Raw genomic sequence first — 15,582 nt, forward strand, 5'->3', positions numbered from 1 at the left:
ATTCCTATAGCTATATATTTCAAGTCTCTAGACTTCTAAATTAGATTGTTCTTAAATCAGAGAGGAATTCGATGTCCATTTGCTTTTAAATATTTCAGAAAGATATTTGTTTCCTTGTTTTAATTGTCTCCAGAGAAGAAAGATCTACAACTTCTCCCTTAAAAAAAGGACAGGAAAAAAAAACTTCCCCAAAATATTTTTTAAAGTTCTCAATGTTTCTTTATAGCTGTAACAACTTCCTTGCCCACGGATCTTGTGAAAATTCTACTGTAATTGCGCACCAATCGTGTGATTATATTAACATATTTCATTGTACTTTTTGTCCTTTAACTAAACTTTAGGTGTATTTTGAAAAAACTAATTCTGGCCTTCCTAATAATTTTAGAGTATCCCATTTGGTATGAAGTCTGCTGTTGAAAGAGGATTATCTGCTGTTTTCCATACATTTAGCCGTAAAACTTCAAGTTCGACGATCAATGTTTCAGATGAGGCAGGTTATGCTATTTTCCATCAAGCTGCTCTACACAACAGAGTTCCAATCATATGTCAACTGTGCAATGCCAACTTCAATGTCAACCAGAGACGCTTTATTATACTTAGCCAAGGTACCATAAAGTTTTTAAATCTTAAAATGTTTTTCTTTTACTTACCCCTATTCGGCATTAGGAATGCATGTTGATTTTAGCACAAGGTTAAAATTTAGTATTGGAACCTAGAGCAGAGTTGAGGTTTTTGTTTCACTTATCTCAGAGAGGCTCCTTTTAGTTCTCGAAGTATGACTTGTTGCTCCCTTATGTAGTAAATATTATTTATTCGTTTATTGTGTTTCCCTCATTTGAATATAAGCTCCATGAAGGGCAAGGACTTGGTTTAGTTTGTTTGCCATGGTATCCTAGTGCCCAGAAGAAAACCTGGCATTGGTAGGTGCTTGAGAAATATTTGTTGAATGAATGGCATGATGGATGAATTCAGGGTAGCCTTTGATAATCACTGACATAATTAATATGCAGTGATGTACCATAGAAATTCTGAGAAAAGGGAGATAAATAGAGATCCCAGCAGAACATCCATTTCTTATCCCAGGCTCTTAACCAGGTAATAGTTTCTTCATACTATATAAACTTATATTTAATAACAAAAAATTCCTCTATAATCATAATTTTAGGATTAATGACCCCTTTAAGGCTAACCTGGTTTAAACTTTAAAAAGCAAATTTTCTTGATTATTATTGTAGATATACATACATATTTATATGTTCATTGGAATAAATTTAACCAGTATAAAAATAATAAAATTGAAAATAAAGTGGAAGCCCTCCACAACTGAAGAGGGAAATAAAATGTTGGGAATAGCTGATGCAATAACATTGGCAATAAGAAATGGCAATTTTACATTTTAACTTGCTGCCTTAAGAGGCTGTGTTAAAGTTTCACACCAAAACAAAATGTGCTGCTTTAATCCTATTGACTACTGATAAATTTCATACTCTATCAGTATAATTAAAATGTTTTGGTATTAAGATGCTTCTATTACTTAATTAAAATGTTCAATACACATGAACTTAGTTAAAATAGAGCAAAATTCAGTCAAAATGCAATGGGTGGCCTGTTATTTAAAGATGTGTTTTATTTTAAGTGTTTTTGGTGTAAAAAAAACATTGGTAATTAAAGTCTCTCATTCATCCTGTGACTACATAGATTTCCATTTGCTGAGAACTGAGTAGAGTTTCAAGTACGGAAAATATCTATGTGTTATTACTTAACCAACACAAAACTGCCCCCATGAGTTTTGGCCAGCCACGAGCGAGGCAGCGTTTCTGGGTCTGCTCTGATGCAATGTCAGACGCATGCCCACACCCAGATGACTTGGCCCAAAATTACACTCAGACCTGCTCGATGTAATCCTGTCACCTGCATCTCAACATAGTCATTTTGTTCTCCTTCATATGAGTCAATGTTTACTAATTTAGGAAACCTTTTGCATACTAATAATCATACTTCTATGTGTATTCCCTTTTAAAACAGAGTCATCAAAACTAGACATGAAAAAAGAAAGAAATGGTAAGACATAAGTAAAATACTTGGTGCATTTTTAAAAGTTTATATGTTAAAACTTTTCTTGTAGTATATAATCTTCAAAATGCTGTCACATGAGAATAACACAAAATGATTTTTGTATACATTTTTTTCTACCCATGATTATTTATTCATCTTTTTCTTAAGTTTTGGGGGATGGTTCTCTTTTTTTTAACCGTGGAATTTGCAAATTATCTCTACTTATTTTTGTAAAATCATGCCCCAACGTGGGTTTTATGCCTAAAAAAAGAGCAGTTAATATTATTTAGATATGCTACCATCTAGTGACATTAACAATCTATGAGGTCTGAGGAACAAGCCGTTCTTGCTGAGGTGAGAGACTTGACCCAAGTATTGTGTATGAAGAAAACTGAAAAAAATTTAAAGGATACACCTTCTATATCTATATCTAAAAGGCTATACCTTCATACTCTATATAAGCTAATTCAAGGAGGGTTTATTTTTAAAGAAACCATTTACAAAGACCTGAATTTTGTAAGGGGAGGGCAATAGTTATTCAAACCAGCCACCTACCATTGGTGGAAGAACAGCTAACGTGAGATGACCAGAGAGGATAAGTATGCTGACCTCATCATCCTCCTTCTCCAGTCTCCTGCCAGGGCTCCCCATTGGCAGTTACTGACAAGAAGCCAAAGGACAGGGATTGCAAAATCTGCAGAGGCAGAGAGCAGGGAGGGTCTTAGAGGGAGGTGAGTGGGCCTGGAGGGGGAAAAGGAAGCTTATCTACAGGCCCACCTACCCTGTAGGAATTTGCAATTGAGTAACAATAGTACACCTCCTGCATTATTGCTCTATTTTTTTCCCTTCTTCTTTTCTAAATATTACTTATGGCTACCTTGTATAATATTATTTATTTGTTTATTGTGGCTTCCTCAATTGAATATAAGGTCCATAAGGGCAAGGATTTTGTTTACTCTGCTATAGTATCCTAGTGCCCAGGAGAAAGCCTGGCATTAATAGGTAGTTGGGAATAGTTGTTGTGTGAATGCATGATGGATGAATGCAGGGTAGCATTTCACAATCACTGGCATTATTAATATACGGTGATGTACTACAGAAATTCAGGGAAAATTCATGGAAAAGAGAAAAATGGCTTTCAGGTCCCATTAGAGCATCTGTTCTTTAGACCAAGGTTCTTTCTCTACCCGAGAATAATTTCTTCAGACTACGTAAACCCCACCAGGACTTCCCTGATTCGAGCATGACTAGGACAGTGTTTCTCAGCCTCAGCACTACTGACGTTTGGGCTTGATAAGTCTTTGCTGCAGGGGCTATCCTATGCACTGTAAAATGTTTAGTCACAGCCGTGGCCTCTACCCACTAAATGCCAGTAGCAACCCCTACCCCAGCTGTGACAACCAAAATATCATCAGACGTTGCATATGTCAAGGCGAGACATTTCATCCCACTATTATTGGATAAACTTTCAAGTATGTAGGAATCACACAGGTATCTTGTTAAATGCAGACTGATTCAGAGGGCTGGCTGAGAGCCGAGATCCTGCATTTCTATTAAGCACACTTTAAAGGAGTAAGAGCGGGGTGTAAGAATAGTATTCCTGCCCCTGGGTTGTGCTGAAATATTTTTTGAAGGAAGGTAGAGAAGAGAAGGAGAGGATCAGTGGGGAGGTTAGCATTGTTTAAAACAGGCAACCAACCAAACCAAACCAAACAAACTTCAGTTCATTTTGATATGTTTCTCCTGCTGAGCTAATTGCGTTTCATTGATTGAAATGAACCAAAATGTTCTGTAGTCCTGATTAGGTCTCAGTCTTTTGGGGAACTTGTGCTCCTGAACCATGAACTTCAACTTGCTTCTCAGTCCCTGCGTGCCCCTTAGGTGGATCAGGATGGCTGAAGGGGGCTGTAATTGGGTACTTCCCTTCCCCCAGGTAGGTTAGGCTCCGATAAAACCTCAGCAGGTTAGGCTCTGGTAAAATAGTTTCTCCTGAGGACCGACTGGCCTTGTTAAGAAAAATAGAATGCTTTGGTGTATTTCCAAATGGTTCCTTTCCCCCTTCCCCTGCTGGAAGCACAAGGGGGTATTTCTTCAATATTAACTGTGAGGACCTGGTCGAGCTCCTGTAGATAAAACTCTCTAAAGCATGGGGGCCCCTTATGACTGGGTCCCCTGGAGTTTCTCACTATCAGACTTGTCCACACTGAGCCACCAGCAATTTGTCAATTACACATCAGGTTTTCTGACCCTGCCACTCGTTCCTATAGAGGTTTCTGCTCTTGGGTTTCTGCTCCAGTAAGTTGTGATTCTCTGTATCTGCCTGTCTATCTCTCTAGTTTTGGGAGCAGCATTTTTGCCATATGACCTCACTTCTCTAATGGATCTGAGAAGAGTTGTTCATTTTTCAGTTTGTTCAAGTTTTTACTTGCTGTTAGGATGGATTGGGGACTTTTAAGCTCCTTACATGCCAGACCAGAAACTGGAAGACTAAGCAGTAATTTTAAATAAATAGATTTGGGTCAGATGTTATAGATTATCAAAGGCTATGATATAGAGCTTAGACTACTAAGGCAGGCAGGAGGCCATTGGAATTTTCTGAGTTGGCAGAAAAACAGTGCTTCACTGAGGAAATACCATTTTGGCTGAGGAATAAATAAGACTTAGGTAGACCCCAATCAGAGAAGTGTTGTTTGGGAGAAGGAAGCTTTCAGACAGCAGAAATAGCCCAGGGTGACCGGATAATTCATCATCCAAATCAGGGAGTTTGAAAATGGAAGGGCAGTATTAATAATTATGCTGGGGCAACAGGCATAGACCAGTACTTTCCTGGACGGTCGGTCACCCTACATTTGAGGAGCTACAAGAAGGTCCAAATAAAAAGAACAAGGTGTGTATGTTGCCTTTCTTTCTCTCTCTCTCTTTCTTTCTTTCTCTTTCTCTCTCTTTCTTTCTTTCTCTCTCTCTTTCTTTCTTTTTCTTTCTTTCCTTCCTTCCTTCCTTCCTTCCTTCCCTCCTTCCTTCCTTCCTTCCTTCTTTCCTTCCTTTTCCTTTTTAGAGGGGGGATGGTTCAGGTTAAGTTGGAGCCAGTGCATCCTTTTCCTGTACTAATGATCAGGTGGCCTCAAGATGTCACTAAAGAGTTTTAAACAAGGAGGTAAAAAGATCAGATTTACATTTTGAAAAAGTGGATTGGGAAGGGCAAGAACAAGGTGGGGATATCAGTTTGGAGATGATTATGGCTTTAAGTAGGGTGGTGATGGCAGTAAAGATTACGTTCTAGAGATATTTAGACTTGGTGATGGGGACTGGTTATGAAGATGAAATGAGAGGAGTCTTTCAGGTGTCTGGTTTGTAGAACTGGCTGGATGATGATATCCTTCACTGAATTAAGGAGCGATGAAAGAGGATCAGGTTTGGAGGAAAAGATAGCAGTTCAATTTTGAATATGATAAGTTTGAAGTTGTGTGTGGAGATGCCTAATGAGATGATTGATAGATCTGGAGCTTGGGGAAGAAATCAGACCTAGAGACATAATCCTGGGGGTCATCAACTTATAGATCGTAATGAAGCCATTGAGAAGATAAAAGTCTTAAGGTTCATTTAGATATCAGGACAATGAAAAGGTCCCAAAGGAGACTGCAAATAAGTATCCAGAGATATTGGAGAAAAATAAGAGTGTCTCATATCACAAAAACCAAGGGAAGAAACCTTTTTAAAATGGAAGAAGTGTTCAACTTACTGTTGAGAAGTAAGATGAGACTTGAAAAACACCCACTGGATTTAGTGACATAGAAGCCTTTTATGAGCATATTTTTTCAATTTTAAAGAACCTTATCTCCTACTACAAAACATTTGAATAAAATGGAAAATAATTTAAACAAGAAATAGTTTATTTTATGACTCTTATACATTGACTTAATTTTTCAAATATTTAATATTTTCAATGTTATTTATTCTTCTTAACTTATAAAGAAGTATTTATTTTTAATGGTCAGACATCCTGAGTTAAATAAAGAAGTATGGAGTTGCCTAAGTATATCCTTTTAGTGATCTTCTTGGGAGCTTTTATATCACAAGACTAAGCTCTGTGGTCGGACATTAAAAAGGCATGTTTTTCAGAAATGTTAGCTCTTTGACCATTGAAGTAATTGTCCATCCATTCTAGGTCCAACACCTCTACACCTGGCAGCACAGGCTTGCTCATTAGAAACAACCATCTGTCTACTTTGTTTCAAAGCTGATTACACACTTTCTGAAAAAAGAGGCTGGATGCCAATTCACTTTGCTGCTTTCTATGACAATATCTGCATCATAATTGTTCTCTGTAGGAAGGATCCTAGTTTACTAGAAGCTGAGGCAACAGCTGAGTAAGTTATTAAGCATTTGTAAAAATATAAATTTCTGCATTCATGGCTTGCCCCAAACACTGACACTAAAAGGACTTGTTGTTATGATTGATTTGAAAGGCTATGTTGGGCTTACTCTGCTGTCCTTTCTGGTCACTGTCTTCTCCTACCACTTATCTTTAGAATTTATAAAAATGGGAACTTCTATTAACCTATGCATATTTTCTGGAAGAATAAGGGCTTCCAGGGAAGCCCTAGGAAGTTTTTCCTAACCTTTTCCCAAAGATGTGGTTCTACAGATTAGTTTATCAGGTTAACTACTTATACTTAGTGTCCTGGAAGAAGAATGAGACAAGGGAGGAGAAAGATGTTCTAAATTGGACCTTATACAACGAGGAAGCAGCCTGAGGGCTCCAGACCAAGGTGGATAGACCGTGGACAGTAAGAGAAATATCTAGTGGTATCCAGAATAGAAAGACATGAAAAAAAAGAAAAGAACTTTGCAATAGGGAAACATTCCAAACGGTGTTCTGTTTCACAATTTAGCAACCTTTAGGGTGGAGGTAAAGCTTCTCCTGAGGATACATTCTTGGCTAGTAATCTAGATACCAGGTTATTATTTTGGTTTAGGCATAGTTTCAGATATTTTTGGTCTTCAAATAACTTGTCGATTATTATTCAGTGTAGAAATAAATCCTCCCTAGGTTGGGGCAGAGATGTGTGTGGAAAAGCTTTTGGGAAACCAGAGTCTCTGGCTAATAGATTGTCTGGCAAATGGATTCTGGAAAGAGCCATGGAATGTGGAGACCTGAGTTCAGTTCCTAGTTCTGTCATATTTTGACAATGTGTCTTTGAGCAGAAGGGAGCTAAAAGACTGGGTGGATTGTAAAAGGTCAAACAATTGAAAATCAGAGGTAGAAGTAAGAAGCTATCTGTGAACGTAAGGAAGGCGCAAAGGATTCGTAGAGAAGACAATTACCAAGGTTGAGATCTATGTGGAGCCAATGAGGAGTGTGACCAGGCTGGTGCATATGAATGTGGAGCACAAATGAAGGTATGCCAAGGACCTGAGAGGTCAGGACACAGATGGTAGTTAGCATGGGTGCTGAATAGGGGGAGGCATGTTGGCGAGGCAGCCAATACATGAGCTAGGCTGGCGGAAGAGGACCCAGCTGGCAGGGGGCAGGGGGCAGTGGCAGTGTGGAACTGGAAAGGGCCATAATATAACTTGCTAACATATTTTTCAAGTGAGGAATATCAGAGTGATGGTGTTAGAAGTCGAAGTTATCTTTATTCCTACCACTGAGTAGGCGAAAGACAGGAACAGAAGAACACTCTTGTTAGAGTAGAAAAGGGAGAAAATGAAGAGATGTTTACTCATAAAGGATGAGTTTCCCCTGGGCCCAGGAAGAAGAGGAGAAGCTTGGGGCCAGCTGGATATTGGTGAGGGTTCAAGGACAGGCAGCAAGAGAAAGGGGCTTCATGAAGAGAAGAAGGCATGGGTATAGGGATAAAAAAAAAAGTAATGTTTGAGGCAATGTGATATGGTGAAAAAAGGCAGGGGGACTATGTATGAAGACTGTGCTAATAAGCACCTTATTCATCCCTTACACCAAAACTGTCAGCTGATTTTTGTTACTCTCATAATTTTACCGACAAGAAAGTAACCCAAGTTGCTTAAGGTCACATTGCTTGTCAGTAGACCTGTTAGTTAAGATACAGTTGAAGTTGCCGTGACAAAGCTAGCCCCAAATATCTGTAGTTTAAAAAAGATAAACGTAGTTCTTTTTCATGAAGTCTGGGTTGGTGGTCGAGGGCTGGCGTAATGGCTTGGCAATATGAGAGACCCAGACGTCCTCTTGTTGCTTCTTCACATGTGGTTTCCATATCCTGGTACAAAATGGCGACTCCTGCTTTCATTATTATGCCTGCATTCTAGCCATGAGAAGAAAGAGAGAGGAAAAGTAATGGCACACTCCATTTCTCTTTAGGGAATTGCCCAGGTAACTTCTACTAACATCACACAGGCCAAACTCAGTCATGTGGCCATACCTACCTATACGAGGAGGTAGGAAATGTAGCATTTGGCTGGACTGCCATGTGCCCAACCAAAAACTCTTCACCATCTAAAAAGCAGATAGTGGGTTTTTGAGAAAAACTGTTAGTTTCTGCCACACTGAGGAAGCTGGGATTTGAGAAGTGGACGTGAATTGTAAAGAATGGGTTAGCAGCTGCATAGCACAGGGAGATCAGCTCGGTGCTTTGTGACCACCTAGAGGGGTGGAATAGGGAGGGTGGGAGGGAGATGCAAGAGGGAGGAGATATGGGGGTATATGTAAATGTATAGCTGATTCACTAAGTTATAAAGCAGAAACTAACACACCATTGTAAAGCAATTATACTTCAATAAAGATGTTAAAAAATAATAATAAAAAAAAAAGAAATGGGCTGGAGCACTACTTGAGCCTCAGTTTCATCATTTGTAAAATGGGCTGATAATACTTGCCTTGCTTTTTCCTTCACTCATAGAATTGTAGGGAGCCAATGAGATAGTATAGTCTAAGAACTCTGTACATTATCAACTTCCAAACAAATTGTAATGCATGATAATCAAGTTGGGAGGGAGGGTAGGGGTAGCCAAGGCAAGGGAGGCAAATCTACTGACATGTGGAATATACAGAACAACACTATGTAAGGAAGAGAAGATGATGTATAAATCAGACTTCCTCCAACAGCCATTTTGATAGTTTTACAAGAAGTAAATTTGACACTATGTGTGTACTCAATTATTATGACATATTCCTTGATTTTTAGGAATCAGTGTACTCCACTGTTACTTGCTGCCACTTCGGGAGCACTGGACACTATTCAGTACCTACTTTCTCTTGGAGCTAACTGGAGAAAAACAGATATTAAAGGAAATAATATAATTCATTTAGCAGTGCTAACCTTTCACACGGAGGTTCTCAAGCATGTAATAGAGTTAAATATTCCTGAACTCCCAGTTTGGAAAACTTTGGTAGGTGAGTATAGAACACATAATCTCTTTTTAAATAAATGTTCTGATCATTATTCAGTTTAATTATTGGTACTTATTCTGAAATAAAACAAAGTAAAGCATTCATCATATTTTGAGTTAAAATCAGAAATACAAATAATACTGGACTATTTTTGTGTGTGTAAAAGTAGTTTTATTTCTAAATTAAAATAAAAGAATAATAACCCAGATGATATTTCACACAATTATATTTATTTTTATTTTCCAACTTTCTCCAAAAGTCCAGCCATCCTCAACTCCATAAAAAAAGAAAAAGAAAAAGAGGTAGGAAATAAAGTTTGAGTGGAAAATATAAGATTCCTTCCAATTCATTCCTCACCTCCTAATTTTAGAGACTGATTCAGCACCATCTTTCCTCATATTTTGATAATGTTTTGTGAAAAATTCTATTTGAGGTTTTTTCCCCCAATTTATATTCAATCTAGCCAGAAATAAAGGTAAGAGTTACTGGCCAACTGAATGTACACATCTAATTTTACTCCCTCTCAAGGCCCTACTAAAATTACGTGGAGATTAAATAACAGGAAACAAGCATTGAAGAGAAAACAGGAAAAAGCAATAAAATATTGAAAACAGACAGGCAAATCTTAGGACCTAGCAGACCAGAGAAATCATTCCAAGCCAACTCTGGGAAAGCTGAGAACGTCTCAGATTCACACCATAAATCCCCAATAGACTGGCTGGAGAACTGGCGGTGCCAGTCAGGAGTGCTCTCTGCAGAGGCTAAGCAGGAAAGACCTAAAGATCTAAAGCGGGAATTCTCCCCAACTAACAGGAAACTGGGAATCTGACCCAAGAGAAAAGCAAAGGGAATTTCAAAGATGACAGCAAAGGGAAGTCCCAGAATGGAAACCATGTACCCAGACCAAAAGGAAAGTGTGGGAGGAATGACCAACAGGTACAAAAAAAACTAAGCAGATGAAATAAAATGAGGAAATTATTACCTCCAGGAAAAAGCAAAAGTAAGGAGACACAAGGTAGTACACTGCAGTACTTAGCTGTGAATAATATCTGTATAGGCATTGTAATGTAAGTGTTGAATTTTCATTTAACGAAAAACTATAAATATAGGGAAGGGGGGAGCAGAGGAAATGGCAGAGCAGTGTTGAAAGAGCTAGTTTCCCATTTATCATGACATGAAGTCAGTCAATGATGTCTAAAATTGATATAGCCAAAGGTAACAGTGTGTATAAATATTTAGAAATGTGGAGATATGTAAATCACAGAAGGTACAGGGAAAGAGTCCAAAGTGGTACTATCTGGAGAGAGAAAAGTGGAGAGGGTGGGGTAAAGAACCGTTATATTTTGCTGTAGGCTTTTTAGTAACATTTAACTCTGAATCATGAGCATATGTTACTTTAATAAAATTAAAATTAAAGGAAAAATTAAACAACTTGGAGAATGAGAACTGACATTTCTCCCAACAACTCGTTTTAGGATGGGATAAGATAAATAAATATTTAAGATTTTCAACCTACTGATGCACAAAGTCTGAGTAACTGGCTTCAAAACTGGCTCAATACCTGATTTTGGAATTTACTGGGTGCTGGGAACACATTCCAAGTATATCAGCCCAAGAGATACTGGATGGGGTTTTCAGTGTTTATTTGTATGCATATACATCATTATATCTTTGTCTTTTGAGAGGTAACTAAGAAGACTATCCTGCTGCTTTTGATAAAGGCTAACACATTTGAAATGCAGTGGTAGGACCTTCTGGCCCCTAACAGTAATAGCCTCATGGCACAAAAAATTCTTGACAGCCACTCCTTCCTACAGTGATTGTTGGGAAGTCCTGATAATGACAGGAACACAACCGTAACCATGAGCGTCTGGCCACTGCTTCTTTGCTTCGTGCCCTATAATAGCTCTTTCTCCTCACACTACCCATTTCCACTATGAGTAAAAGAAGAATTAGAGTTTAGTAGAACTCCCTGGGATTAGCTCTTGGAGTGGAAGCTGAATTTTAAAAGAGAGTACCATGGAGTGAACCAGCTAGGTAGGAGTCAGGACCAGATTTGTTGTTATAGGGGCTGGGTAAAAAGAGATGAGCAAAGATATTTCTATGTGGTTTTGCTTGAACCAGAGATATTGTTTAGAATCATGTATATTTGTAGTATTTCCTGTCTGGAGTATAAGTTCATTCAAGATTTTTTAAAAGTATCTTCTTCATACTCAGGAAATGTATAAAGCTTTAATGGATATTAAAGTTTTATTGACAGTAATGTAGTTTACTTTGCTGTCCTTGAAAACCCATACTCAAATTTTATTCAACGACTGATATCAGGCAAGAGAGAAGTATACTGTTTTCCAAGCGAATTTGAGCCATGTGGCCAGCCAATCTAAGTCATTCAGACCAAAGATAAAAAATTTCAGAGTTTTTTTTTTTTTTTTTTTTTTTTTTAATATTTATTTATTTATTTATTTATGGCTGTGTTGGGTCTTCGTTTCTGTGCGAGGGCTTTCTCTAGTTGTGGCAAGCGGGGGCCACTCCTCATCGCGGTGCGCGGGCCTCTCACTATCGTGGCCTCTCTTGTTGCGGAGCACAGGCTCCAGATGCGCAGGCTCAGTAATTGTGGCTCACGGGCCTAGTTGCTCCGCGGCATGTGGGATCCTCCCAGACCAGGGCTCAAACCCGTGTCCCCTGCATTGGCAGGCGGATTCCCAACCACTGCGCCACCAGGGAAGCCCCAGAGTTTTTTAATACTAATTATATAGATTATAAACTTCAAAGAACATGGGTGTTCAATCCGTTTAAGCACCTCACAGGCACAGAGGGGAATTTAATGAATGCAGTTGGTGGTGATGTTGGTGATCTCAACTCATGGCTTCACTTGGCCTGTACAGAAACAGAATCAATCATTCCATTACCTCTTATGAAATTACAATGTGTACTTTTCTGTTGAAAACTTACCAGAAATGTTGCAGTGCGAAAGCTATAAACGAAGGATGATGGCTGTCATGTCTTTAGAAGTAATCTGCTTAGCAAATGATGAATACTGGAAATGTATTTTGGATGCAGGTGATGTAAAATCTATTAACTATCTTTTGCTTATGCTATTTTATGTAGAGATTTATTCAATCACTTTAAAATGTATTTTTAATTATGGAGAAAACTTTTTAGTTGATTTTAACTTTCTATTTTTCTAAGATCATTTCCTTTACCTGTAAACCTTATATTTTATATTCCAAGTGGAAGCTGCACAGGATCAAAAAACTATATAAATCTCATTTCTCTAAAAGTTTGCAAACTTAAAAATTATATTAAATTACTTCATCATACTATCCTTATGTTTACTTTCACTTAAAAATTATCCCTATTCTGTATTTGTACACTTTATTTGTAAAAATAGCAGTTGCAATGTCAGGCTTGGGTTTGTAACTAGCTCTACATTTAGAACTTAGGCTAATTGCTTACTTTCTTTATGCCTAATTTCCTCATTAATAAAATAGTTACTACCTCACAGGATTGTTTTGAGAATAGCACTTCCCATTATAACTTTCTGAAATGATGGAAATATTCTATCTACACTATCCATTATGGTAGCCATTACTCTAATGTGAATGTTGGGCACAAATGAGATGCTTCATAAATATTTGTTGAATGAATGAAAAATTTATTGTAGGTAGTCCGCTAATATGTTCCTAAAAACATGTACAAAAAGCTCTTTGTCCAAAAAAAGTGAACCACAGATAAACAAGTCATGATGGAGGTTTCATTTAAGGTAGCTAAATGCATATATACATCCCTAATTATACCCATGATATTTCCAGCATGTCATGTGCGCTCTTTAATGTTTTTCCTTCACATTGAACTAAAGTAACAAGCATCCAACTGAAGCCATACTTTCTATTTTCACCACGCCCAATGATTTCCATCTTTGAACCAACTGTAATTAATGAGGCTAAGACTGCTTTATACTAGATTCAGCACTTTTCATTTTTCAGTTGATTGTATAAAATATGGGTAAAACATAATAAAATGCTCAAATAATTACACAAACAACTGCCACACAAAGTTGATGCAGTAACCAAAACTGAACTCTACCATATGGTAGCTCAAATAATTTATTTATCAATGATCTTAAGCCAAAATTCAATGTTTCAGAGGTGACTTAGTATCACCAATATGAAATGTATGATTGTGTGCTATGTGAAAATCAAATGTGTAAACAATGAGAGCCGCCTACACTATAGAAAAGACAGAAAAGTACATTTGTGTAGTTTCAAATGATAATTTTATAAATATTTTATAGAATTATTTGCTAACTGTTTATATGGCAATGCCCATAAACATTATTTAAATCTTACCATGATAAATTGACTACAAATAGTTACAAACAATTCATGCTTTTTCTTGATCTTTTCATTGCAGGCACCATTCCTGCCTTAATCAATCTATTAAAAGGTTCCAAAATAAAATTACAGTGCAAAACAGTTGGGTTATTGAGTAATATCTCAACCCATGCAAAGATAGTGCATGCTCTAGTAGAAGCAGGAGCCGTTCCAGCTTTGATCAACCTACTGGTTTCTGATGAACCCGAACTACACTCTCGGTGTGCTGTCATTCTATATGATATTGCTCAACTTGAAAACAAGGATGTTATTGCCAAACATGTAAGCTCGTTTCATAGAACATCATTTTGACTGACTAATTCTTTCATATAGAAGCTAGAAAGATACATACCCATTTCATTATGCAGTGGCCCTCATAAACTCTCAGGGAAGAGCTCCAATCTTAATGAGGATGGCAAAGAGCAAACCTGCCACAATCCCATGTGTGCCGAAATTAAACAAGAGCAAGATAGTACCAGAGCAAGCACAGCAAAGGGTTGTCTGTTTTCCCTATCCCGAAGTCTCACAAGGCAACAGAGTGGGCCCAGGTAGATCATACCCGCACATTGGGTTTGTGTCAAATCTGAGGAACGTTGAGCTTAAGAAACCTATCACTTTGGTAGCAACCAGTAAGCAAGCCTATTCTTTGCCTGGCGGTAGACGTTACCACACCTTTCAAGAATGATAGCAGGATGAGCCAAGATCCAGTAAGTGATAAACAGCATTAGGATATGAGTAAAGGTTGTACTTGCACATGTACCACTTCTAGGGTCCACATCATGGGGTAATGGCATTATAATGAGAAAAACCACAGGCAAATGAAGCGAACAGTAATTCAAGGAAGAGACACATAAAATCTTGCTAGCTCCAGTTTGGCAAGGTCTGGGGAGGAGTTTATGTTACATAAGGAGGTGGTATCAGCTAGGATAGCCTAGATGATATTGTGGTAATATCTCCCAAATATCAATGCTAAAAACAAATGAAGATTTATTTCTCAGTCAAAAAAAAAAAAAAAAATGATAGCTACATAAAAATCCTGAAAAATGGCCCAGGTAAAAGAGCTGTTACAATCTTGATACACTCCCAATACTGGTAGGAGTTCAAGAGACCAAGGGAAAACTGTTTCTCAACAAAATTATCTGGTAAAACTATCACCTGGGACAACATGGAAGACAGGCCAACTGCTTATTTAGCTCTGGGGGATGTGGTTGCTTCTTGTTGTTTATGAGAAGATATTAAAAGAAGTACTACCATCTTGGCTATTTCTGTTCTGGCTGGTAAATGTAGTCTATTTGTGTACCAGAAAGAATTAGAAGAAAAAAAAAATTTTTTTTGTGAACACCAAGCAATCTTTGCCGTGCTGTATTTTTTCAAATAAAACCCACCTTATTATGTCTATTAATATTTTACGTAAGATCTTTTAAAGATATTTATAAATAAGGTTATTTTTATAGTTTTTGTCAGGTGACGCTTCTTCATTATGGACTGAGTCATTTAGCATTATAAAATATACCCTTTTTGTCAAGTTCAGTACTTTTGCCCCAAATTCTATGTTGTCCAAAATTAGATTTGTGATCTTTGTTTTCTTTTGTGCTCTCATGTTTAACTTGGCTTTGCTTATCCTTTTCTTTTTAACTTTTTGGAGTCATTTTACTTCTTGCTGGTTGTTTTGTTATCAATCATTTGGAAAATATATTAGAAATTTTCCCCTCCCCCCAGACCCACAACTAGAGTTAGTCAGTTAGTCTTATTCATTTAGACCTCACTTTAGACCTCTCCAGTGATTCT

The 15,582-nt window shown here is 37.6% G+C and overlaps 1 protein-coding gene across 1 annotated transcript in view; it reads left to right on the plus strand.

The window, feature by feature from the left end:
- Positions 1–15,582, plus strand: part of ANKAR (ankyrin and armadillo repeat containing) — a 65,342-nt gene that overhangs the window by 13,678 nt on the left and 36,082 nt on the right. Inside the window, exons 6-10 of the mRNA XM_036857201.1 lie at positions 386–605; positions 6,221–6,422; positions 9,216–9,424; positions 12,377–12,481; positions 13,835–14,076. Of these exons, the coding sequence (XP_036713096.1) occupies positions 386–605; positions 6,221–6,422; positions 9,216–9,424; positions 12,377–12,481; positions 13,835–14,076 (978 nt within the window). The remainder of the gene's footprint in view (positions 1–385; positions 606–6,220; positions 6,423–9,215; positions 9,425–12,376; positions 12,482–13,834; positions 14,077–15,582) is intronic.

Source organism: Balaenoptera musculus, chromosome 7, assembly GCF_009873245.2.
Source record: "Balaenoptera musculus isolate JJ_BM4_2016_0621 chromosome 7, mBalMus1.pri.v3, whole genome shotgun sequence".
NCBI lineage: Eukaryota > Metazoa > Chordata > Mammalia > Artiodactyla > Balaenopteridae > Balaenoptera > Balaenoptera musculus.